The sequence below is a fragment of the Aulonocara stuartgranti genome (assembly GCF_965226115.1).
Source record: "Aulonocara stuartgranti genome assembly, chromosome: 3".
NCBI classification, from domain to species: Eukaryota; Metazoa; Chordata; class Actinopteri; order Cichliformes; family Cichlidae; genus Aulonocara; species Aulonocara stuartgranti.
The window spans coordinates 18,271,437-18,296,450 of NC_138941.1; the positions used below are offsets into that span (position 1 = coordinate 18,271,437).

At 42.1% G+C, this 25,014-nt stretch overlaps 3 protein-coding genes across 6 annotated transcripts in view; 2 read left to right on the forward strand and 1 right to left on the reverse strand.

Moving 5' to 3' along the window:
- The first annotated feature begins 1,556 nt into the window (after window positions 1-1,556).
- LOC309703861 (histone H2A.Z) lies at window positions 1,557-3,303 on the forward strand. Of its 2 annotated transcripts, none has more exons than XM_082528779.1 (5): window positions 1,557-1,672; window positions 1,972-2,049; window positions 2,194-2,307; window positions 2,385-2,514; window positions 2,742-3,303. In XM_082528779.1, exons 1-5 carry the CDS (start codon window positions 1,562-1,564, stop codon window positions 2,801-2,803), a joined length of 495 nt encoding a protein of 164 aa, XP_082384905.1. In that variant the 5' UTR covers window positions 1,557-1,561; the 3' UTR covers window positions 2,804-3,303. The 2 variants fall into 2 exon arrangements, with proteins under 2 accessions (XP_082384905.1, XP_082384904.1); XM_082528778.1 differs by having other exon boundaries at window positions 1,591-1,689.
- Window positions 3,304-15,268: 11,965 nt separating this feature from the next.
- Window positions 15,269-17,087, forward strand: LOC309701232 (uncharacterized protein; the record flags this gene model as incomplete). 3 transcript variants are annotated; one of them, XM_082525331.1, is made up of 5 exons in its annotated part: window positions 15,269-15,894; window positions 16,227-16,268; window positions 16,581-16,644; window positions 16,772-16,859; window positions 16,940-17,087. In XM_082525331.1, the coding sequence occupies exons 1-5, from the start codon at window positions 15,790-15,792 to the stop codon at window positions 17,085-17,087; spliced, it is 447 nt and encodes a 148-aa protein (XP_082381457.1). In that variant the 5' UTR covers window positions 15,269-15,789. The 3 variants fall into 3 exon arrangements, 1 of the variants encoding a protein (XP_082381457.1); XR_014274921.1 differs by lacking the exon at window positions 16,227-16,268 and having other exon boundaries at window positions 16,772-16,948; XR_014274920.1 differs by lacking the exon at window positions 16,227-16,268 and having other exon boundaries at window positions 16,581-16,948.
- Window positions 17,088-17,773: 686 nt separating this feature from the next.
- The window catches only part of LOC309700493 (uncharacterized protein), a 2,098,293-nt gene continuing 2,091,052 nt past the window's right edge, over window positions 17,774-25,014 (reverse strand). The window contains exons 68-70 of the mRNA XM_082524046.1: window positions 24,641-24,817; window positions 18,940-19,113; window positions 17,774-18,264 (exon numbers count right to left, since the gene is read on the reverse strand). Coding sequence (XP_082380172.1) covers window positions 18,252-18,264; window positions 18,940-19,113; window positions 24,641-24,817 — 364 coding nt within the window. The 3' untranslated portion in view covers window positions 17,774-18,251. The remainder of the gene's footprint in view (window positions 18,265-18,939; window positions 19,114-24,640; window positions 24,818-25,014) is intronic.

The following is a 25,014-nucleotide window of genomic DNA, read 5'->3' on the forward strand; positions in this document are numbered from 1 at the left end:
GCTGGAAAGCTGCACAAACAGACTGACAGGTCCTTCTGTTACAAGCATAGAGCATATTATTGGTCCCCGGTCCTTTGAATGTTAAATCAGTCTAAAGAAGTGGGCATCGTACTGGATTCACTTTATCTGGCCAGGATCGCTCTGATTTTGAAACAGAACTGTGACCCTACTTTCATCTCATAGTACAGACCTGTATCTCTCCTCTCAGTCCAAGCAAAACGACTAACCAAGATCTAAGCATCTGAAAACTTATACTGCCAAAATCATACTTCTGGATCAGACAAAGTTCATACCCTGTGGGCATATTCATTTCAACATGCAGAGACTTTGATATCATCTACAGTATATCCCTGCTCACAGCAGGGAGGATTCAGTTGTATCTCTTTTTGTGCCGAGAAGGCTTTTGCTCAGGTTGAACGGCCTTTTGGTCGACGACTTTTCACCTCTTCCTGTATCATCTGGGGTGGTTGGAACAAGTGGTGTAAAGGATCATTATGATGCTCGAGCCATTTCCTTATCAAGGCTGAGTGGAACAGAGTCTACACCCAGTCTTTGGCTAAAATCTTGCATATCTGAGCCACAGCTGTAGGAAGTGATAGATTTCTGGCTGATCTTTATGAGTGGCCGTTGCTCTGTCTCTCTCTCTTTCTGCCTGGGAATTTTTACAGGTAGCTTGTGACATCTATGTAACACACAGAGATTCATTCAACATTCATTTAGGATGGATGGATTGATGCAGGCTGTAATTAAATTACTTCAAACACAGAGCACCAACTTTTTCTTCAGTTTGCTTTCTTTGTCTGCTTGTGGCTGGTTGCTTTATCCTGTTGATGGTGTGGCCAGTTGTCCCAGTCAGCACAGGGAATCCCATTATTTTAAACATTTGATCATGCTGCTACAGCAAACTTCCAGTTATACAAGAATAGCAGCAATTTCCCAACCTTAGAGTTAAATGATATTCAGAGCAATTAGATTTCCAGGCTATTGCACTGACCTCTGCTCGAGTACATATGTGTTTTTAGAAAAGAGGTAACGTGCAAGACCCTGATAATTGGTACGTGGGGGAGGCGGGGTGAGCACTCTGCTGTGCTTCATATACTAAACTACATGGTAAATGGCCTGTATTTGTATAGCGCTTTACTTAGTCCCTATGGACCCCAAAGCACTTCACACTACATTCAGTCATCCACACATTCACACACAGGTGATGGCAAGCTACATTGTAGCCACGGCTGCCCTGGGGCGCACTGAGGCGAGGCTTGACCAAATGGGGCTATTTAATTTTACCATCAACTTTGATAGGTTTCTGCCTGCTAAACCCTAAACTGGATAAGCAGATAAGAAGATGAATGTATGTGGGGACTTCTATCTATACTAAATTAAAAGTTAATGCCATGTGAAAGAAAAACTAAAGCCAGCTCATTTCGATATAAAATGGGAAAGAGATACGCCACATAAACTACATTACCCATAAGCTCTTAGAACGGAACCGCACAGAGAGCTCATTTATTGGCTGAAAAGCTTCAGCGGTAATCACGTGACTGCCGTCATCCGGGTAGCCATGGCCGTATATAACGACCCGCGGTGGGGGGGAGGGGGTCTAGTTCAAACAACAGTCGATATTCAGTGTAGACGGAGGATATTATTTTGGCTGCCGAGTCAGAGTTTCTTTGTAAGTTTTTAAATATGGTACGTATTATATGTCGTATTAACAAAATATTATAACGACACACTCTGTTTAGGTAGTTTATTTGAAATAAATCTTTATTTGGTAGCGTTGCGTTTTCTTTATTAGTTAACAGTTGGCCGCTAGCATTGGCTGGTGTAGTGGATTAGCATGCTAAATACCCACTGGCTTCACTGGGGAAGCGCTAGCATGGCTAGCGAATATTAAGCGGACCTTAAGTTAATGTTGGGCTACAATAAGGCGCGTTTCGGCGGAGGCACACTAATAGTACTGGTGTTTTACAGGCTGGTGGTAAAGCTGGTAAAGACTCTGGAAAGACCAAGACCAAAGCGATTTCGCGCTCTCAGAGAGCAGGACTGCAGGTTTGTCCCCAAATTTCATTCATTTTCTCGGTTGCACAAGCACGAGCTATTAGCCAAAAGTCAGTGGCTCTTTGTCGGTGGCGGGCTCTCATCGGGCGGCCAGCACGGCTTTGCTTCTGTTCACTCGTGTCATTATCCCCGCAGTTCCCGGTAGGCCGTATCCACAGACACCTCAAGTCCAGAACAACGAGCCACGGCAGAGTAGGAGCCACCGCGGCGGTGTACAGCGCGGCTATTCTCGAATACCTTACTGCTGAGGTGACCCTAAGCTCCGTTTATCTTGCACTTCGTTGCTTGAAGTGTTGATCTTTTTGTAAAGGCTGTCTCTCTTTCAGGTTCTAGAGTTGGCAGGAAATGCATCAAAGGACCTTAAAGTAAAGCGTATAACCCCACGCCACTTGCAGCTGGCTATTAGAGGAGACGAAGAGCTGGATTCACTTATCAAGGCCACTATTGCAGGCGGAGGTACGAACATTACAGAGAACTGTGTTACGGTCTTATACTCTCGTACTCTAGGGGTTTACACATTTTGTTGAGGCACAAATCCCTTTTGTGTTGCATCTGGTGTAAAACTGTAACATCAACACTATTGTGGCAACTCTTTGTTACAAGGGAGCAGCTGAAAGTGGTTACTGAAATTAAAACTTAACTGTTCAAGTATATAAACTGTTATAACATTGATTTTTTTTCAGGCGTGATCCCACACATCCACAAGTCTCTGATCGGGAAGAAGGGCCAGCAGAAGACTGTATAACCTGAAGGGTTCAGCAAGTTGTGCCATCTCAGGATGAAGTCTGCATCAAGTGGTTAAATGTCTTAGATTAGTAATCTTACATTATTTTATGGTAGTGTGCATTTACTACTCTGGGTGGGGTCTGTTTTGGGTTTTTTTGTTTTGTTTTTTTAATAGTGGGCCCCTCCCCTCTCCTGCAGGTTTTTGGGGGCGGGGGGCGGCTCCAGCCGGCTTGTCTTGGATGTATACGTGTATTTGGCCTTTCTGTTTTTAATCTTCACAGCTTTGAAAGGAGCTCACAGCCACCAAACCTAGTCGATACAGAGTACAGGATGTGCATAGCTTTTGTGAAAACTCAAGATGTGCTTATGTGCTTTGTATGTATCTTTAATGCAGACCATCCATTTCAGACTTGTATTTCAAAGCATGTTCATTCTCTTTACCACTGGACTGTCATGGACCGGTTCATAACCTTGTTGGTATTTTTGGATTCCTGAATAAAGACTGGATTTGGCACAGTCTGAGTGTTTCCCTTAGTTTGTCTTATTCTCTTTGAACAGAGTGCTGTGGCTTTCGTCTTAATCATGCAGTGATGTATGACTACAGGTGGTGTAATGTGAAGCTTTGACTTTCATTCCACCTTTGTTCAGTTTTACACAAAATTGGAGGAATGCTAATGGACCAGTTAGGTGAGGTGGCTTCACGCAGTGTTATAGATTTCATCTTTATTTTCATTGCATAAACGGCCAAGTTTTAAACTGTCAGGGTTCATCCCCCTGACGTCCCTACTGCAGTGACCTAAACATCTGTGGTCTAGTGCACTCGGTGGCTTTTTAAAGTGCTGCAGTGCCAACACGCAAGAGTTTTCTGTCTTTGCCTGTGTTCAGAGTTACAGGAGTGTTGTACATGTGAGTTTTTAAAATGATATACTGCAGGCGTAACATCATAAACCCAATTGTAGTATATGATTCACTTCATAGAAACAACTGGGAGACCACGTTTTTATTTCATTTCACTGAAATGTTAAGAATTCTGATTGTTTTTAAAACTGAAGGTGCCTCAAGTTTACTTTTAGAAACCAAAGAAGCGTTTGGACATTTCCCATTACTGCAAACATATTAGACTGGTCTCTGCTGCATTTAAAAGGTTCTTCAATGCAGCACCCATACCTGATATTGAATACATGCTTTCTAATGCATTAAAGTTTACTGAGTAAAATGTTCATAGAAATTAAAACAGAAAGCTAACAGCAAGATATCATTTAATTGTAATTGAACTGTCCACTGTTGCCCACTCACATCCTGGGCCTTCTGACCTCAGTAAGTCACATGATAGGGTGGGGCTACGTTTCACAGTGGGTTCACCTGAAACCATGGCTGTATCCCAATTCAGGGTCTGCAACCTTAAAGTACTGTCTAACCTTCGTAGCGCTGCCCAGGTTGCCTAGCAACCATGATAGTAACAGCTGGAAACGTTTCATACAGCTTTGTTTGACAGAAATGAAGGAGGACGTATTTTGTACATTTCTTTCTACATGAGCTCTGTGTGATGTGATAAGTATCTGAGGCTGAGACCACAGGACTGTAAAACATGATTGTTGGGCTTCATTTCTGTACTGAACAGTCATTTAAGATTAGTTAGTAAATAACAATTAGTTAATGTTGTTCATGAGACTAAAGTCATCTCACTGTGGTAATGTAAATATAATATGGCCAATATTATAGTCACTATATTAATCATTATTAGTTATTACAGCAGTGAACATGAACTCTGAGCTTCAGTAAAGATTCAAGTTGCATTTATTTATATTTCCTATCACCTTAAATCTTCACTCAAAGACAAGTGTCTATGACAGTGTGTATATAGATGTATTACATACAAGAGACAAATATTGTTCTTTTAATATGTTGGCATTACTAAATTTGGCTCAATGCTTACATATATGTGTAAAAAGCAAATGTACGAGCTGTGATAACTGTGTCTGATAGAATGAAGAGTAGACTGATAAATGAAATATTCCTTTATTGGGTGAGAAAATCAGACCATGTCATAACTGCTTTAAGTCACACAGAATAGATATACTCAAAGCTTCATAGAACTGAAACAAACATTTATTTTTTAGCTCCATTCTGCTGCTGATACATACTTTAGGTTTCTGAACATTAAACTTGTTGTGTGTAACTTGAAGGCCCTGAGTACTTTCTCCCACACTGAAAACACTGGAATGACAACATTATTTGAACATTACCTAATAAGACTGATTCAGGACAGACAGTTATGTTAAACTTTCCTAGCAGTCCTTCACAAACAGGGAACAGTCTGTCTATTCTCTCCATCTGTCAGCTGCTGCTGGCTCTTCCTCCTCCTCTTCCTCACACACTGCTGAGTTTGTCCTGGTGGATCATCAGGGGTGCAAAGCCTCACAGATGATGTGCAGCAGTGGGTCCCTCAGTCTGTCCTCACTCTGGACACTTGCAGTCGTCACACATGGAAATCAAATGTGTGATAAGGTGCAGGATTCAAACACAAGTGTGACTTATAAACACATGTTCATACTTTTATTCCACAATCAGAGAGAAAGAAACAGAGAGAGAGTGCAGGACAGACAGACAGGTGACAGTCTCAGGTGTACACACTGCTACAAACAGGAGGATTTAGTGTTTGTGTTATTACGAGTGCAAACAAGAAGAGTTCCCAGATGGTGCAGTGGACACATGTGTGACTGCTGTGATTAAAGCATCTTTCTTTCAGCTTAACGAGTGAACCGTCAGCTCGTTCAAACACACGTTAAAGTCCGTTTGGCTCGACACCACCGAACAGAGGCAGCAATATAACATAGCTAACATTAACAGTGCAGTGAATCCTGCTTGTGCCGTGATATTCAGGACTGCAAACCGAGCAGCATCACTGACTTTCAGCTTGTTGTGTTTGTGGATAAATGACTGACTTTAATTATCCACAAAATCATCACATTCTCTGTAGGATTAAGGTCGACTATTGAACAGCGTATATTTTAAAGTAAAGGCTTTAAAACCAAGTAAACGCTGAAAGTACAAACATCACTAATGTCACATAACTTTGCCAACATGTGGCCAACAGGAATGTTTTAATGTTCTTCATTATTAAACATCTGCACATAAATAAGTGACATAATATTCAGTACTTACTTCTCACAGTTTACTCTTCAGCCGCCCCTCTTCCGCCGTTTTTTTAGCAAAATTATCCACACCCACCGCCGCGCTATGGAGTCTGGGATATGTTGGGTCATGAAGTCTACACCGCCACATCCTTAAAATTCAGGGAAATGAAGGACGCATTTGAGGGCCGCATTTCGAGCAGCCTTTGAATTGGGACAGCCTTCGTCGCGTCGCTGTGACGTAATCGTCCTTAAAATGCGGCCTTTGAGGCTTCAGACCCTGAATTGGGATACAGCCCTTGGCTGATTGTGACCTACACCCGTTTTCACACCTTGGCTTGCGTGATTAGGCAGAGGATCAATAGGGAGTCCATGACCCTCTTAGGGGGACACTCACACCGGACCTAAACCTGGGATTCTCCACAGTCGCTCTCAGAACTGAAGAAACTTCTTGGATAAAACGTCTTCAAGAAATTTAAAGCAGTTCAGACGCTTTTCTTTCCCAGCTCCTCAGACTGTCCACCCTGTTAGCTTGGTTAAGCAGCCATGAAGAGTAGAAGGCCAAGTATGAGTTTCAAACAGTAAACACATTTTTAAACCCTGCAAACAGTAGCGGTTTCAGATACGGGCGACACGGACGGTTGCCCGGGGCGGCATCATGGGCATCGGCAAAAAAAAAAAAAAAGTTGCTCGTACTCATGCTGCCCCGACGTCAGCCAGCGCATATTGGGAATTGCATACGCACCTATCAGTTTTGGGAGTAAGGGCGCCCTCCGTTTGCAAGGTGCGCCTGCTGCCTGCAGCACTGAGAGGAGAGGGCGGGGGATTCTCTGACCGGCTGGAGCAGCATCTAATAACCAACTCACAAAATAAAGAAAAATAAAAACAAACCAACAAACACAAAAACACCAGGCATCATGATACAGACTTATAATTTGCACCAATGTTTTTTCAAAATTCTATACACGAAAGTGAGCGCGAGAGCCCTCGGTGCACCTGCTCGCTGCCAAAGTCAAAGTAAACTTTATTGTCATCTCCGCTACAGACAGTCCAGTATACAGAGATATGAGATGACGAGGCTCCAGTTACAGCAGTGCAAGTAAACAAACAATAAGAAGAGTAAGAAAATAAATATACACTTTAGGACCAGGGGTAAAGGATCAATAACAATTTAAATTTACAGTTTGAGGGGAGGGGGCCCTGCTGCTTCCAAAAAGAGCACATTTCATTTATAATGTTGTAAATCCAAGTCCATTATGTATTCATGATTTGAATCCTGGGTTGTGTGAAATCTCAGAAATGCACCCTAGATGAAGTGAATCTGTGAACTAAGGTGTAGGTCTATTAGATCATGTTGTGGTGATCCTTGTGTTGGGGGATTTGTGTTCATACTGGAGTGCAAAATTAAAACCAATGGAAGATGGACAAGAAAAGTTCAAAGCCATCATGGTGCTCAACTTAGAAAAAATAGAAAAGAAGAGGAGGAGAAACGAGCAAAAGATGCAGGTAAGCAGATGTGTGATTGGATAATGGCAGGTCATCCTGAAACTATCAGAATCAGAGTGAGTCAGAAATTATGTGGGTTACAGTTGCTCCAAGAAGAAATGGTAAAAAACAAACAGTAACAGACTAAACTCCAAACAATACATTATGTTACAGATTTAAATATTAATTAGTCCTTGTCAATTGTTGATTTGTCCTGTTCTCATTGTATGACGAATTATGATGGCTGTTTGGTAGCCGTCTGCATACAATGCATACTCTCTCTCTGTGTGTGTGTGTGTGTGTGTGTGTGTGTGTGTGTGTGTGTGTGTGTGTGTGTGTGTGTGTGTGTGTGTGTGTGTGCAGCAGCTTTATGTTAATGTGTGTAAGGATTTGTGTCTGTGTGTGTGTGTGTGTGGGGGGGGGGCGCCAGAGGGATTGTTCGCCCAGGGTGCCAAACAGGCTAGGACCGCCACTGCCTGCAAATAAACAACATTAACATCAAAAGTTTTACATTTCCTAAATGTATCCCACAATCTGAATATAACACCCACTTCCCCACGTTTGATCCGCTGTGTTAAATATGATTAAGAACAGAATTCAATCATTTGCAAATCCTATAAACCAGTATTTTAAACAAAGTGAGAAAATGAAACATTTAAAGAAAAATATTAGCCCATTTTGAATTTGATGGCAGCATCCTCTCTCCAAAAACTAAAGGCGTTACGATGTTTAGTGCTGGACCATGTTGGTTAATGTGTAAACTTCTGAAACGTTCCACAGTTTCCATTTTGATTAACCTGACCAACATCTAACATAGAACACCTTTGAAGTGGACCTCGCAGCCTGTGGATAACTTCAAACACGTCGAGGTCTTCAGAGGCTGAACTTTGACCCAGCATCACAAGGAGCGCCATAAACACTTGTTACAGTTATTAGAAGGAACCCAGCCTTTAGACATCCCCACAACGACATCGTGACCAAGGGTCTGTTGCATGATTTTTAACATGGCTACAATGTGTCGTCTGCTGCGTCATCGTTTAATACAACAACGTACTGAAAGAGAGCATTCAGCATCTGACTGAGCTGGACTAACCTTCCCTTTCAAAAGTGAAAACTGCAACATAAAACTGGAATACAACCAACTTCTAATGAAATGTAACATTTTATAACATGAACACAGATTCCAGGTGAGCTGTGTCTTCCAGGACTGGATTTACCAGAACAGGTATGAGGACGGTGCCTGACGGGCATGTACGAGCTGGAGTGGATCCCAGCTAACACAGGGTGAGGAGACAGACGACCGTTCACGCTCACACTTATTCACCAGTTAACCTAACCCCACTACCTGAATGTGTGTGAACTGTGGGAGGAAGCCAGAGTCCCCTGAGAGGACCCACACAAACACGGGGAGAACATCCAACCTCCACAGAGACTCTCTCTGCACTAAAAGCACAAAATAAAAATCACACCGTCATGTAATTCAAGAAACTGGTCTTAAAAAACATTTAATCTAATGTGTCCACATGGAGCCCGTGTTAAGGTCCGTACTGGGCTTCAGAACATCAAGTGAACAACGTCAGATGGGACCTGGGTGCGTTGTCTCCTGATAGAAAGTGCTGAGGATCAGAAGGACTCAGGGACAACACGATATCTGTCCAGCAGAGGGCGGCATTATTCCAAACGGCTCCATCCTAGAAACATGATGTGGAACAGCTGACCTGTAGATCTGCTCAAGAACAATCGTCACAGTCTGATCACAGTCAGTCCCACGTCTGCCATGTTCTCAGCTTCCTTTAGTACAGGTAGCTTTAATGATCATTTCAAGTGTGGTTGTTTCATGGAAACAGAGAGCAGACTGCAACATCCGTGACAGCCACCTCTAACACTCTGATGGACGTGTGGACAGCAATGCTGCCTGGAACAGTACCGATGTTTCAGGGCTGATGACGTTTTTGGGTGGGACATCTACATCCTGACATATCAAGGTTACTTTACTTTTAGGTCAATTTGCTTTACAGAAAAATAATAGCATTTGTCATCCCTTCACAAACACACACATCGATTTAAACCTGACAGACACATATTTGGAAAGTAGACGCGATGAATCAAATCAGAAAAACAGTTATTAGTTATTAAGTTTAGTGACGGCAGCAGGGACAAAGCTGCTTTTATAAGACTTTGTCCTGCATCATTCTCATGATAAAACAGACTCAATGGCCCCAAGATATTTATATGACTGCACTTGCTCAGGTTTGTCCGGATTTCAAACTGTTCTAAAAGTCTTTTGATTCAAATCTGGGGCTGTGTTATTGAAAGCAGCAGAGAAATCGATGAACTGAAGTCCTTTACTCTCTACATGTTTGACAATCAGGTGAAGTAGAATCAAAAGCGCGTCCTCCACTCCTCTATTGGGCTCATGTGCAATCTGCATTGAATCAAGCTGAAGTTCAGTGTCTTCCATAATCACATTTCTGATGATTTGTTCAAAGACTGAGGTGAGGGCAGCAGGCCTGAAGTCGTTTAGAACTTTTGGACGACTAGATTTAGGACCAGGAACCACGACAGCTTCTTTCCCAAGAGAGGGCATGAACGATTTATTCAGAATAACCTAAAATATAGGACTGAGTTCTTGAGCACAAGTGTAGGAGCCATATGAGTTGTTCCTTTTTGTTTTGGATTAAGAGGGTTGGTTTAAATGCACACCTTGTATTGGTGCACGGGTGTGAGGCGTGACTCGTGGGCGTGTTAGGTGATAAATGTGGTTGCACTCATCTGTTCACTGCACCTGATGAGCAGAAAGGTCGGGTGAGCATGAGGGGAAACCTGTTGACCCCAGCTTGAGTCATTGTGATGCATTTTTGGCTGTAACTTGATGTATGTTTTATGCACTAATTGATGCCATAGGCCGATGTTGTAGTTTGGTGTAGTAATTGGTGTAATTCGTTGTGAGTTGCAGTCATTGTGTTTGTGCAGTCTGTGCATTTGTTTAATAGTTCGATGAGCCGTTTGGAATAATGCCGCCCTCTGCTGGACAGATATCGTGTTGTCCCTGAGTCCTTCTGATCCTCAGCACTTTCTATCAGGAGACAACGCACTCAGGTCCCATCTGACGTTGTTCACTTGATGTTCTGAAGCCCAGTACGGACCTTAACACGGGCTCCATGTGGACATATTAGATTAACTGTTTTTTAAGACCAGTTTCTTGAATTACATGACGGTGTGATTTTTATTTTGTGCTTTTAGTGCAGAGAGAGTCTCTGTGGAGGTTGGATGTTCTCCCCGTGTTTGTGTGGGTCCTCTCAGGGGACTCTGGCTTCCTCCCACAGTTCACACACATTCAGGTAGTGGGGTTAGGTTAACTGGTGAATAAGTGTGAGCGTGAACGGTCGTCTGTCTCCTCACCCTGTGTCTGCTGGGATCCACTCCAGCTCGTACATGCCCGTCAGGCACCGTCCTCATACCTGTTCTGGTAAATCCAGTCCTGGAGGACACAGCTCACCTGGAATCTGTGTTCATGTTATAAAATGTTACATTTCATTAGAAGTTGGTTGTATTCCAGTTTTATGTTGCAGTTTTCACTTTTGAAAGGGAAGGTTAGTCCAGCTCAGTCAGATGCTGAATGCTCTCTTTCAGTACGTTGTTGTATTAAACGATGACTCAGCAGACGACACATTGTAGCCATGTTAAAAATCATGCAACAGACCCTTGGTCACGATGTCATTGTGGGGATGTCTAAAGGCTGGCTTCCTTCTAATAACTGTAACAAGTATTTATGGCGCTCCTTGTGATGCTGGGTCAAAGTTCAGCCTCTGAAGACCTCGACGTGTTTGAAGTTATCCACAGGCTGCGAGGTCCACTTCAAAGGTGTTCTATGTTAGATGTTGGTCAGGTTAATCAAAATGGAAACTGTTGAGTTTACACATTAACCAACATGGTCCAGCACTAAACATCGTAACGCCTTTAGTTTTTGGAGAGAGGATGCTGCCATCAAATTCAAAATGGGCTAATATTTTTCTTTAAATGTTTCATTTTCTCACTTTGTTTAAAATACTGGTTTATAGGATTTGCAAATGATTGCATTCTGTTCTTAATCATATTTAACACAGCGGATCAAACGTGGGGAAGTGGGTGTTATATTCAGATTGTGGGATACATTTAGGAAATGTAAAACTTTTGATGTCAATGTTGTTTATTTGCAGGCAGTGGCGGTCCTAGCCTGTTTGGCACCCTGGGCGAACAATCCCTCTGGCGCCCCCCCCCACACACACACACACACAGACACAAATCCTTACACACATTAACATAAAGCTGCTGCACACACACACACACACACACACACACACACACACACACACACACACACACACACACACACACACACACACACACACACAGAGAGAGAGAGAGTATGCATTGTATGCAGACGGCTACCAAACAGCCATCATAATTCGTCATACAATGAGAACAGGACAAATCAACAATTGACAAGGACTAATTAATATTTAAATCTGTAACATAATGTATTGTTTGGAGTTTAGTCTGTTACTGTTTGTTTTTTTACCATTTCTTCTTGGAGCAACTGTAACCCACATAATTTCTGACTCACTCTGATTCTGATAGTTTCAGGATGACCTGCCATTATCCAATCACACATCTGCTTACCTGCATCTTTTGCTCGTTTCTCCTCCTCTTCTTTTCTATTTTTTCTAAGTTGAGCACCATGATGGCTTTGAACTTTTCTTGTCCATCTTCCATTGGTTTTAATTTTGCACTCCAGTATGAACACAAATCCCCCAACACAAGGATCACCACAACATGATCTAATAGACCGACACCTTAGTTCACAGATTCACTTCATCTAGGGTGCATTTCTGAGATTTCACACAACCCAGGATTCAAATCATGAATACATAATGGACTTGGATTTACAACATTATAAATGAAATGTGCTCTTTTTGGAAGCAGCAGGGGCCCCCTCCCCTCAAACTGTAAATTTAAATTGTTATTGATCCTTTACCCCTGGTCCTAAAGTGTATATTTATTTTCTTACTCTTCTTATTGTTTGTTTACTTGCACTGCTGTAACTGGAGCCTTGTCATCTCATATCTCTGTATACTGGACTGTCTGTAGCGGAGATGACAATAAAGTTTACTTTGAGTTTGGCAGCGAGCAGGCGCACCGAGGGCTCTCGCGCTCACTTTCGTGTATAGAATTTCGAAAAAACATTGGTGCAAATTATAAGTCTGTATCATGATGCCTGGTGTTTTTGTGTTTGTTGGTTTGTTTTTATTTTTCTTTATTTTGTGAGTTGGTTATTAGATGCTGCTCCAGCCGGTCAGACTCATCTGGCTAACCTAACAGCAGTCCTGGCCAGGCTAGAAAAATATGGATTGAGAGCAAACAAAAACAAATGTGAGTTCTTCAAGGATGCCATTGAGTATTGTGGACACAAGATCGACAGACATGGGCTCCACAAAACCGAGGACAAAGTTGAAGCAGTCCTGAAGGCACCAGACACTAAAAATGTGAGTCAGCTACGTTCATTCTTGGGCTTAATTAATTATTACCACAAGTTTCTACCAAACCTTTCAACAGTCCTGCACCCGCTGAACTCTCTGCTGCAACAAAATGTCAAATGGAAATGGACAAACTATGAAGAGGCATTTAATTTAGTTAAGTTAAGCAGCTCATTACATCAGAGGAGGTTCTGACACACTTTGACCCCAAGCTACCACTTCGCCTCGCCTGTGATGCCTCACCATATGGCATTGGTGCCGTGCTATCTCACAAAATGCCTGATAGATCCGAACGACTACTTGCCTTTGCCTCAAGGTCCCTAAATGCAGCCGAGCGCAACTATACGCAGATAGACAGAGAAACACTCAGTCTAGTGTGGGGAGTGAAGAAGTTTAATCAGTATTTATATGGACGACACTTCACCCTGATCACAGACCACCGACCGCTGGTGTCCATCTTTAACCCTCAGAAAGGTATTCCAACCATGGCTGCGGCACGCTTGCTTGGGCTTTGTTCCTGGGTGCACACACCTACACCATTGAGTTCAAAGGGACAAAGCTACATGGAAATGCAGATGGACTTTCACGTCTTCCACACATGCAACCCACCGAAGAAATGACTGATCCAGCTACTGTGTTTCATGTTACACAAATGGAACCCCTACCTGTCACAAGTGCTCAGGTGAAAAGAGAAACGAGCCAAAACACAATCTTGTCAAACGATCTTACTGTGAATGGTTGGCCGTCCTGTAGTGACACTCAGTTCTCTGCGTACTCCACCCACAAAGACCAACTATCCGTTTGCCAAGGATGTGTCATGTGGGGAACTCGTGTCATCCTGCCACCCAAACTACGTACAAAGGTACTGGACTCACTGCACGATGGACATTTGGGTGTTAAGATGAAAGGTCTTGCTAGAAGCTATGTTTGGTGGCCAGGCACTGATTGTGAAATGGAGAATATGGCTAAATCCTGCATTGTTTGCCAGCAGACGCTGCGCCAGCCTCAAACAGCACCTGTACACGCGTGGGAGTGGCCATCCGCTCCATGGCAACGCATTCATATAGACTATGCTGGCCCATTTATGGACTAAATGTTCCAGGTTGTGGTTGATGCCCACTCAAAGTGGCCAGAAATCTTCCCCGTAAAGCAAGCAACAGCTGCCAGCACGATCAATAGTCTTTGGTCACAGTTTGCACGCACAGGTCCGCCACAACAGCTCGTAAGTGACAATGGTCATCAGTTTACTGGAGAGGAGTTCCAGTGTTTCCTTGGGAGTAACGGCATACGACATATCACTTCAGCTCCCCATCATCCTGCAACAAAGCTGAACCAGCCAGTCGCACAGAGGGGAAACCGCTACAACAGAAAATTGACAATTTTTTACTGTCTTACCACTCATGCAACAACTGGACACACACCTGCAATGCTCTTCATGGGATGAGATCTGAGATCACATCTAGATTTGCTGAAACCAGACATTCGCAAGGATGTCCAAGATAAACAGTCTTCCATGGTGGAAGCAACAAGAAACAAAACCAGGTTCTTCAATGTTGGACAAAAAGTTCTCGCCAGAAACTACAGAGACCCAAGTCAGAAATGGCATTCTGGCACGATTCGTTCACGGACCGGACCGCTGATATACACCATAAATGTTGGAGCCAACTTAGTCTGGCGTAGACATGTTGATCAGATTCTAGATGCAGAATGTCACGTGGTTCCAGAGCAACCTGAGAGGACACATCTACACCTCAAGATTCAGAAGAGTTTGCCCTCGCTTCACCACCTGAGGTTCAGGGTTTACGTGAAACCACCAATGTTCAAACACCTGAACTTTCCACACAGAGCACTATGGACTCTGACCAAACAGGCAGACATTACCCTGAGAGAAATCCCAGAGCACCTCAGAGACTGAACTTATAGGTTTCCAGTTCATTTTGTAAGGAAAGCAGTTAAAATGTTTAAGAGGAAACAACCTACCTCTATGTTGTAAATCACTGAGTAGGTGTCATATTTCAGTTTAAGTACAATCTTATGCTTATGCATAAGCTTATGCTAGACGAGTCCAGAAGTACAGAAACCTTGTGTACAGCGTTGGAGATGAAGTTCTTCTCTTGAACATGAAACGTGGAAGGAAGGGAGGAAGACTTGATCCAGATTTTTCAGGACCCTACACCATTCAAGACATCGCTGGCAAATGTGTGAGATTAAAAAAACACGGAAGGAGCAACTTTAAGAAATCACTACAGCATTGACCATATCAAGCCGTACAGAAGAAGCCACCATGTAAATATCAGTGACAATTAAAAATACCCAACTCGCAGTCAGACAGTGAACAGCAGCACAGACCTGAAGATGCCTCCCTGCCATCCTACTGCTAACCCTCAGTGCCAGCAAAGTCCAGAGGATTCATTATGCACCCAAAACGGCTGACACAAGGAGTTTAATTGTGTTCCAGGACCAGAAACGCGTGAACAAGAACTTCCCTCCCAGAAACAAAGCTTAGAAAATGAAGGTGACATAGTGAACAACTCTTTTTGACCAGTTGGTCATTTGTTGCCAGTTTGGCGTTGCAACTTAATTGACTGTTGCATGACTTTGTTTGCATTTTGCAGTCTTCAACTCATATTGGATATAAAGAAACATGCAACGTGCACTGAGCTTGTGGAAGTCTGGAAATGGATCTGCCTGTTAGTAATTTTCTCTTTTGCCCACCCGCTGTACCTTTCCTATTTCTCTGCGTGTAAATGCATGCCTATTGTATTGACTTTTTTCCTGTTGTGGCCCGTTGGCCTTTACCAAGCTTATCCACTACAAATCTCATGCATGCCTGAGCTAACTTATCATATTTTTCTTTTAGTAAAGAGGCTATGGCGTGCAAAGGATACTGGGCGCTTGGAGGCAGCTGTTGGACCATACAAGTTATTGGATTCCTCTTTTCGAACACTGCAGGGGTCACGGTGGTTTCTGATGAGGTAAGAGAACTTATCATTATTGAGTCTGATTTCGAGGTTCTGCTCCTTCTGAAGCATTTGCAGTGCAGAGACCATTAATAGTTTAAAATGTGCGGGTAGGTCGGGGGGTTATATTGCAAAACTCTGATAAGGTTTCACCCATTCACTTCAACAGGAAAAAATGTTATCAACCACAACACAGATGTTGTGACATCATAATACCCAGTTCCAGTATATGCAGAAAGAACCTTTATCAGCAATTCTATTCCTTTAGATGTTTTTGTGTACAGCACTCAAGCAGTTACTTCAAAAATTGTTGCTGTTGTTGTATAAACTCAGATTTTTCAAAACAGGTCATTGATGCATATCTGCACCGTGTTATTGACAGACGAAAGGTAAGTAAGAAATGTCATTTACCTACTAATTTTGAAATAAAAAAAACCCTATTTACTGTTCTATAACATTTTTCTATACTTGTGCAGAATGCTGCACACCTGCTCTGTTCAGTAGTTGCAAGCTCGTTGTTTTCTGGGCAGTTCAGATGCCTCAACTGGTATGTTGAAAGCTCAGAAGTGGTCCAAACAGTTGACTCCTTTCTGTTGCTGAGGAAAGAGTTCGGTTCCTTTAAAGAAGACTATATTTGAAAACACCCTGAGACGCATGGTACCTAAGTAAATCCAAATTACTCTGCACTTCCAATCCCACAGATGAAGTTCCCAGTTGAAGACGTGGCTGTGCCCTGTGAACTTTGGTACACACTGGATTCTTGTGGTATGTGTTCATTTTGTTATTAATTTGCATAATTTGTTGTGAAGCAGTTTCTTGCACAAAGTGTTATTTTTAAATAAGTTTTCAGTGGCACAAACAATTGTAATTTTTAATTTAACTTTTTCTTTAGATTGTCAACATTTCTGCACAGAAAATACTGCTCATAGACCCCATGGGAATGAAGGTGTTTATGACAGGAAAATTCTGCGCAACTGGAGGTATGTATGATACTGAGGTGTTATTCTTAGATTAAAAAAAAAAAAATCTTGTTTCATTACAAACACTTTTGTTCAACTAGGAATTTTCTGAGGATGAGAGGGCATGAAGACACCATGGAGTGGCAGTTACAGACTATGCAACACAACAAGCGACAGGATTCCTGCAGTTGTGGAGTTTTACTGTTAAAGGTAACCCGTATTCAAATGATTCCATTTCTTGTTAGCTAGAATTAAGACTTTAAGTGAATTTAAGTGAAGTGAAAGTTATTTCGGTCAACAACAACAAAGATGATCATTTTACATAGAAGTACTTAATCATACAGTAACTGAAAAAGGAATAGGCTGAAGCCTTGTGGCTTATAATTATCCTATCCTTTACCTAATTAAGACTTTACATTCTAATTATGATCAATCTCACAGTTTGCAGAACACTACCTTGATTTTGGAGAGGTCGGTGAGGTGTCAACCACTACAGAGCCAGTTGTGCTGGAGCGAATGCAGATAGCTTGCACCCTACTTGAAAATCGAGGTAAGTCCAGTAAAGTCCTTATCACGTTAGTGCGTACTTCCAATTTAAATAGTGCTTTTCAAACAGCACAGTACAAATAGTGCTCTTCAAACACTTTCAGATAAGACCCTTCTCAAAGTCTAATTTAGACTAATTTTCCAGGAAGTATATTTGGAAAAAATGTACTATTATTTTTTAATTATTCAATAAATAATGTTTGATTAAAACCTAACTATGATTGTGTTTCAGGGAACGCTGAGGACTACTGCATTGTTTTCTCCATGTTAGATGCTAACGCTGACCGCAGCATGATTGAAATGGTAAAACAAAACAAAAGAAACACATAAGTCTTAGTATCATTACTTGCCAATCATAATTAAAATGTTGAGTAATAGTATTCACCAAACAGAATATGAGCCATTTATTTTTCCTTTCCAGGTGCAGTATGAATCTTGCCAAAGATGGGCACATTTTGCATGTGAAAAATATAAAGAGAGCAACCAAGAATATAAATGCCAAAAATGTAGCCAGAGTCAGACAGAGACTGTGCAGAGACTGTAGAAGGACAGAGCAGCAGCAGAGCAGTCCAGATACACTGATGATCCTCTGTCAGATCCAGAGGGACACACAGGGATGATGCTGGACTCTACATTGTGTCTGACAGTGGAGCTGTTCTCAGAGCAGTTCACTCTGCAGCACTGACAGTCATCTGCACTTCTTCTCATTCCTCTGTCAGTCACTGCTGGATGAAGCTCTCCTCTCCACCTCCCAGTAACATGGCCCAGTCAGAGCGTCTCTACACACAAGCTGCTGCTGCTTCAACCTCTCTGGATCATCAGGACACAGCTCCTCCTCTCTCAGCACACATACCGTCCTGTTTACCATCATCGCCTCCACCTGCAGAGAGAAGAAGGAAGAGCAGAGGAGATAAACGCGTGTTTCCAGAGACTCTTCATCAGCTGTCAGTCAGTGATGCAGCACATCCAGTATAAAGAGCAGCAGGGACTTCAGTGCTGGGACTGTACTAGGACTCATTGTTGCTTCACTTTTTCTAATCTTTGGATTTTTATTGAAGTTGATGAAAATGTTTTTCCCTCCTAGTTTGAGTTTGGACTTTCATTCATTAGAAGAACCTTGGTGTGTCCACTCTGAGCTCTGTAGGAACCCCAACAACAAGCCCAACAATCCAGATGGACGGTTCCAGCTGTTAACTGGAGGAATTCCATCCAAACATCTGCTCTCACTAAATTCTTCCTCACCTACAGACTGTGTTCTTCACTGCTTTAAACTTGGAAACGAATGCAGTCATTGGTCTGCGTGCTGCTTTGTTCAGAGAGCTGATTGGCTGTTGACAGTGTTTGATCAGAGCGTGTCAGCCGTTACTATGGTGACCATAAAGGTCAGAAACAGGAAGTGTTTGTGTCCAATCCTGAAGCCTGTCACCATTCTCCTCTCACAGCTTCACTGAGAAGCTGCAGCTTTACAGGAAACACTGGATCTTTGTTTCATACTGACTGTGTTTAGTACAATACTGCTGACAGCACCACCCACTCACTCCATCACTCTACTTACTCCAGAGTCTCCAGTCTGTAGTCTGGACTCTGCTGAAGATCAGACAGCTGCTTCACATCTGGATACTTCAGGTTGTTTCCCCACAGCTCCAGCTCTCTCAGATGGGAGGGGTTGGACTTCAGTGCTGCTGCCAGATAATCACAGCTGATCTCTGACAAACCACAGCCCCTCAATCTGTATAAAGAATGAAAGATGTAAGTTTATTAGACAAAGTGTGAGCTTGAAATCATTCAGTGTTTCATCATCTGTTCAGAGCTGAAGAAGGTTCAGAATGTAGAAGTTTAGAAAATGGAAACTCCAAACAGCTGACAGAGTTCATACGCCTTTGTCAGGGTCAAATTCAAGCAAGACCATGTGAAAATTAAAACACATCATCCTAGGTGAACTTAAACACCTTTGTTCCCCTTTTGTTAAGACATAGAAAAGTACACCACACAAAAATACTGCAAAAGGAAACGGTCGCCTTATATACATAGTGTATAAACTCAAAATGCACATTTCACTTCAAATTAAGATTAAGGCTTTGAACAGATCACATAGTTCAGTTCAACATATAAGACTTTAAGAATGCACAAGCATCTACTTAAAATCTATTTAATTTATCATCCATGATATTATTTTGTACAATTCCAATGTATTTTGTTCATCTCCCTTAAATAAACAGGCAGCCTTAAAGTATGAAATATTCATATACAAACACATATAAATGTGTGTACTGTCTCAGTGGCTGATAGTACCCCACAGGCCTCAGTGTGAGCTTGAAGACATTTATAATGTTTAAGTAGTTTAATGTGCAGGTGCTGACGATAAACACATTTTGAATGAAAGCCGGGGAACTTTGGTAGCACAGAAACAAGTGGCTATTCTTTGTGACTATATGGATCACTCACAATACCATTATTTCACACAAAGGCACCAAATTAATACTCAAAAAAGCTGCAGCAATACACACAAATATAAACAGTACTTGGTGACAACTTTGCTTTTAGCCTTTAACCCTTCTTGACTACTTTTGATGTGGCCTCTATATTTTACCTTTAAAAACAGTTTATCTTGCCAATCTGTTATTTTCTCATTTTGACCAACTGTATCAGCACAATTTATCTAAATTCAGACAAAATTTAAAATACACGTAGAAAGTGATATTTTGACTGTAAAAACCACACACATGTTTAACGAATCATCTTCATAACTTGAAATGCAAATAGAGATTGTACATTTTTAAAAATACGCACACGTTTTGCAAACAACAAAGTTATATGGTACTATTTAGCAAAAAATGCAGCCAAGGCTCAGACGTTTTTCATATAATCATTTCAAACTATTTACAGAACAATCAGGTGTCAAACAATAGTTTGTGTCACTCTAACACATATGAGAACAGCACAGGGATAAACCTGCAGGTCTGACAGCAGGTGTGTCACTCAGCGTTTACACTGCAATCTGCCTTTGTTGGCTTTAAGGCAGCAACTGTGACGATCACTAGTAGAACTGACACACAAAACAAAACAACAGCTACACACTAAATACACAAGACAACAAACTAACTTGAGACCAAACACGGTAAACGTCACAAATCTCTCACGTATCAAAACTCTCTCTCTCTTTCGCTCACTCGCTCTCTCTTGCCGGTCACTCCTAAAACTTCCCCCTTTTGCTAAACAACCAAATGTCATGTTTCCATATCATTTTTGATTGGTCGACATGGTACATTTTCCCACCTATAGGGCTTTGGAGCGTGATGTCACGGGAGATGGGCCATGCCCCCTTCCGCCATGACAGTAGGCCAGCCAAAGGATACCATTTCAGCTATGGATCGTACGTGTTGTGTTGTCGGTTGCAACGTTAGATCACACGATCGTGAAGGCAAGAAGCTGGATAACGGGCTCTCTTTTCATCGTTTTCCGTCCTGGAGGCAACGTGAGGGATCCCATGTATCCGATATTACTAAACAAAGACGTCAGGCTTGGATTGCAGCGGTGAGACGAGGGGATATCGAGTTCTCTGCAATCCCCAGCTTTTTGTTGGTTTGCTCACGGCATTTTCTTTCCGGTGAGTTCTAAATTAATTCATATCACTCTTGAAAGGCTTTTAGTGTGATTTTCAACGTGCTGAGGTCATAGATAATGAGATAAAACATGCTAATGTGTGATGCTGCAGAACCACATCATGTCGACTGAGTAGCTTATGATTTGGCATTATTGCAGGCAAACCAGCATATGAAATGGATGTAACAAATCCAGACTGGGCACCAACACTGCACATGGGGCATGACGACATACCTGTATCAGACTCGGACCGGCACTCAAGGCGTACGCAACGGAAGCGAAAAAGAGCACCCATCGGAGGTAAACAACCCCCCCCCCCCTCTAAAAACATACTAAATTGCTATCACTGTACACTAATCCGCACATAACTTCCAGATGAATCACACACCTGTCATTGGAATATTGGTGTACATTTACCTTATGTCTAATTTTATCTTACAGGCTTTCGTTATGCAGCTGCAGAGTCTGAAGGTGTGCCCCGTGCAGAAGTGATTGATGAAGATCTGACAGAAGACCAACAGCAAAATCACAATGTCATGGAGGCAGTGGACAGCAGTTGTGTTGGACAAGTGGAGGTTGAGGTAGCAGCTGCAAATGTGGATATACTGAAGAAATGTAAACCTTTTAAAATGATGACAGATTACAAACTCTCAGCTGTGTCTGTAATCAAACCTCTGTAACTTTGCTTCACTTCAGCAGCATCAGCTCATGTTCACATGTTGATTCATGGTTTGCTTCAGTTTTTGATGGACTGCAGAATATTTTGAAGGTTATCTGCTATAAAAAGCCAGAACAGGAAAATCTGCTTCATGTGTTTCTGTTTGATCCTCAGTGACTTTGACACAAAGGCCTCTGCTGTGATGATCACACCTCTGATCAAGTCTCACAGTGTCAGCTTTGTTTTTATACATATGGATATGTGCTGATAAATGATCAGAGTTATAATATTTCCCACTGTCTGCTGTGTGCCGTGACCTTTGACCTGCTAAAGACAGTCAGCTGTGGATTATTCATTGTTGTGTCTGATACTTAGAACTGTGAGGAAGAACACTACACAGTTAATCAGGGTCCCCTCTCTCTGAATCAGGAAAGGTGGGCAGGCCGCGTGTGGGCCGCGGGCCATACGTTGAGTCTCACTGTTTGAAATGTGAACATTGTTCTGCTGCAGTCAATGGACTAAACCAGAGAAGAAGAAAACAGACTTTACCATGAAGATCCTCAGTGTGGATCAGTATAATATCAGCCTGATGTCTGCAGTTTAGTGTCAGCACAACTTTCACATCATATTCATCTCAGCACAACTAAAACATGCTGACTGACCTCAGAGTTTCAAGTCCACATCCTGGACTCTCCAGGAAACCACACAGATGCTTCACTCCTGAATCCTGCAGGTTGTTGTTCCTGCTCAGGTCCAGCTCTCTCAGATGGGAGGGGTTGGACTTCAGTGCTGCTGCCAGATAATCACAGCTGATCTCTGACAAACCACAGCCCCACAATCTGTATAAAGAATGAAAGATGTAAGTTTATTAGACAAAGTGTGAGCTTGAAATCATTCAGTGTTTCATCATCTGTTCAGAGCTGAAGAAGGTTCAGAATGTAGAAGTTTAGAAAATGGAAACTCCAAACAGCTGAAGCCAACAGGAAGCAGCTTCAAACAAACACAACAAGAGAAAAAACTCTGAATGTTTCACATTAAAGTCGTACATTTATCATAAAAACAGGACAAAGACTTGAAAAAGTCGTGTTTTTCCTTCCAGGAACCACAAGGCTTCACTTTTAAAGGTGAAGTGTGAAAGAAATGGACATATTTGAAGTCCAACACCTTTTTCCAGTCACATTATTAAAGCAGACAAACTACAAGCTCATTTTCATTCCAACAAGTCATCTTCTGACCTGGACTAACAACACTGGTCTCTATGTGCAGCTGGCTGTGAGACCAGTGCTCAGGGAGCGTCTACAAAGTGCAACACTGAAAGAACATCACACACTCATTTGCTTCCAGCACTTTCACACAAACATCTACTGTCATTATTGTCACCAAACTCTGTGGATCCTTTATTGCAAATTCAAATGGGATCAAATGGTCAGACAAAAGAGGGTTATGAGGAAATATGATGAAATGTTGTGTATTAGCAGCAAGTTATTGAATCATTTCCCTCAGAAACCAAACAAAATGATTGACAAACATGTTTTTACAAACTCAGTGTTGGACTTGGATCAGCAGGATAAGCTGATGTTTAAAGGCATTTGAGTCTCGCTGTATGAGAGTCCAGTTATTACTCAATATTTATGGATGATGTTCTTTCAGTGTTGCACTTTGTAGACGCTCCCTGAGCCTCACAGCCAGCTGCACATGGACCAGCTGACATTACCCAGCATTAGAGGCGGCTGTAAAAAAATGGATTTTCCTATTTAAATGGTTTTAATTTGAATAAAGTGATGTTGATTCATTCAATCCTGAATCGATTTTTAATATAAATGTATTTTGCCAGAATCTCAGGTTAAAGCTCCCAAAAGTATTTCAACAACAAGCAAACAGATAAAACAGTAAATGAGAGCAGCTAAACACACAAAGATGGAAACACAGAGCGCGGATCGTTCACTCGACGGCACGTACACGGACACGCCGTCGGGGCTGAAAGTGGACAGCTCACAGATCCTGAAGCTGCAGGTTTCATCTGTCTCCAACCAAAACTGAGTGAACCAGCAGCAGAAGAAGATCCAAACTACGCTTTACGTTTGATGAACATCGTCATGAATTCTCTCTGACTTTGATGTTTACTTCCTGCACAGCTCTCTCTCTCTCAGTGTACTTCAAGAACAGTTTACCTTCAAAAATCTGTTTCCTGCATTATTCACTGCTTATTACGCACCAGTCTGCTGTTGTGTTCACTGCTGTCGGCCTCCCAAAACAAAGCCTCATTTCTGCTGTTCAATACTGAAGAAATGTAAACCTTTTAAAATGATGACAGATTACAAACTCTCAGCTGTGTCTGTAATCAAACCTCTGTAACTTTGCTTCACTTCAGCAGCATCAGCTCATGTTCACATGTTGATTCATGGTTTGCTTCAGTTTTTGATGGACTGCAGAATATTTTGAAGGTTATCTGCTATAAAAAGCCAGAACAGGAAAATCTGCTTCATGTGTTTCTGTTTGATCCTCAGTGACTTTGACACAAAGGCCTCTGCTGTGATGATCACACCTCTGATCAAGTCTCACAGTGTCAGCTTTGTTTTTATACATATGGATATGTGCTGATAAATGATCAGAGTTATAATATTTCCCACTGTCTGCTGTGTGCCGTGACCTTTGACCTGCTAAAGACAGTCAGCTGTGGATTATTCATTGTTGTGTCTGATACTTAGAACTGTGAGGAAGAACACTACACAGTTAATCAGGGTCCCCTCTCTCTGAATCAGGAAAGGTGGGCAGGCCGCGTGTGGGCCGCGGGCCATACGTTGAGTCTCACTGTTTGAAATGTGAACATTGTTCTGCTGCAGTCAATGGACTAAACCAGAGAAGAAGAAAACAGACTTTACCATGAAGATCCTCAGTGTGGATCAGTATAATATCAGCCTGATGTCTGCAGTTTAGTGTCAGCACAACTTTCACATCATATTCATCTCAGCACAACTAAAACATGCTGACTGACCTCAGAGTTTCAAGTCCACATCCTGGACTCTCCAGGAAACCACACAGATGCTTCACTCCTGAATCCTGCAGCTTGTTGTTGGAGCTCAGGTCCAGCTCTCTCAGATGGGAGGGGTTGGACTTCAGTGCTGCTGCCAGATAATCACAGCTGATCTCTGACAAACCACAGCCCCACAATCTGTATAAAGAATGAAAGATGTACGTTTATTAGACAAAGTGTGAGCTTGAAATCATTCAGTGTTTCATCATCTGTTCAGAGCTGAAGAAGGTTCAGAATGTAGAAGTTTAGAAAATGGAAACTCCAAACAGCTGAAGCCAACAGGAAGCAGCTTCAAACAAACACAACAAGAGAAAAAACTCTGAATGTTTCACATT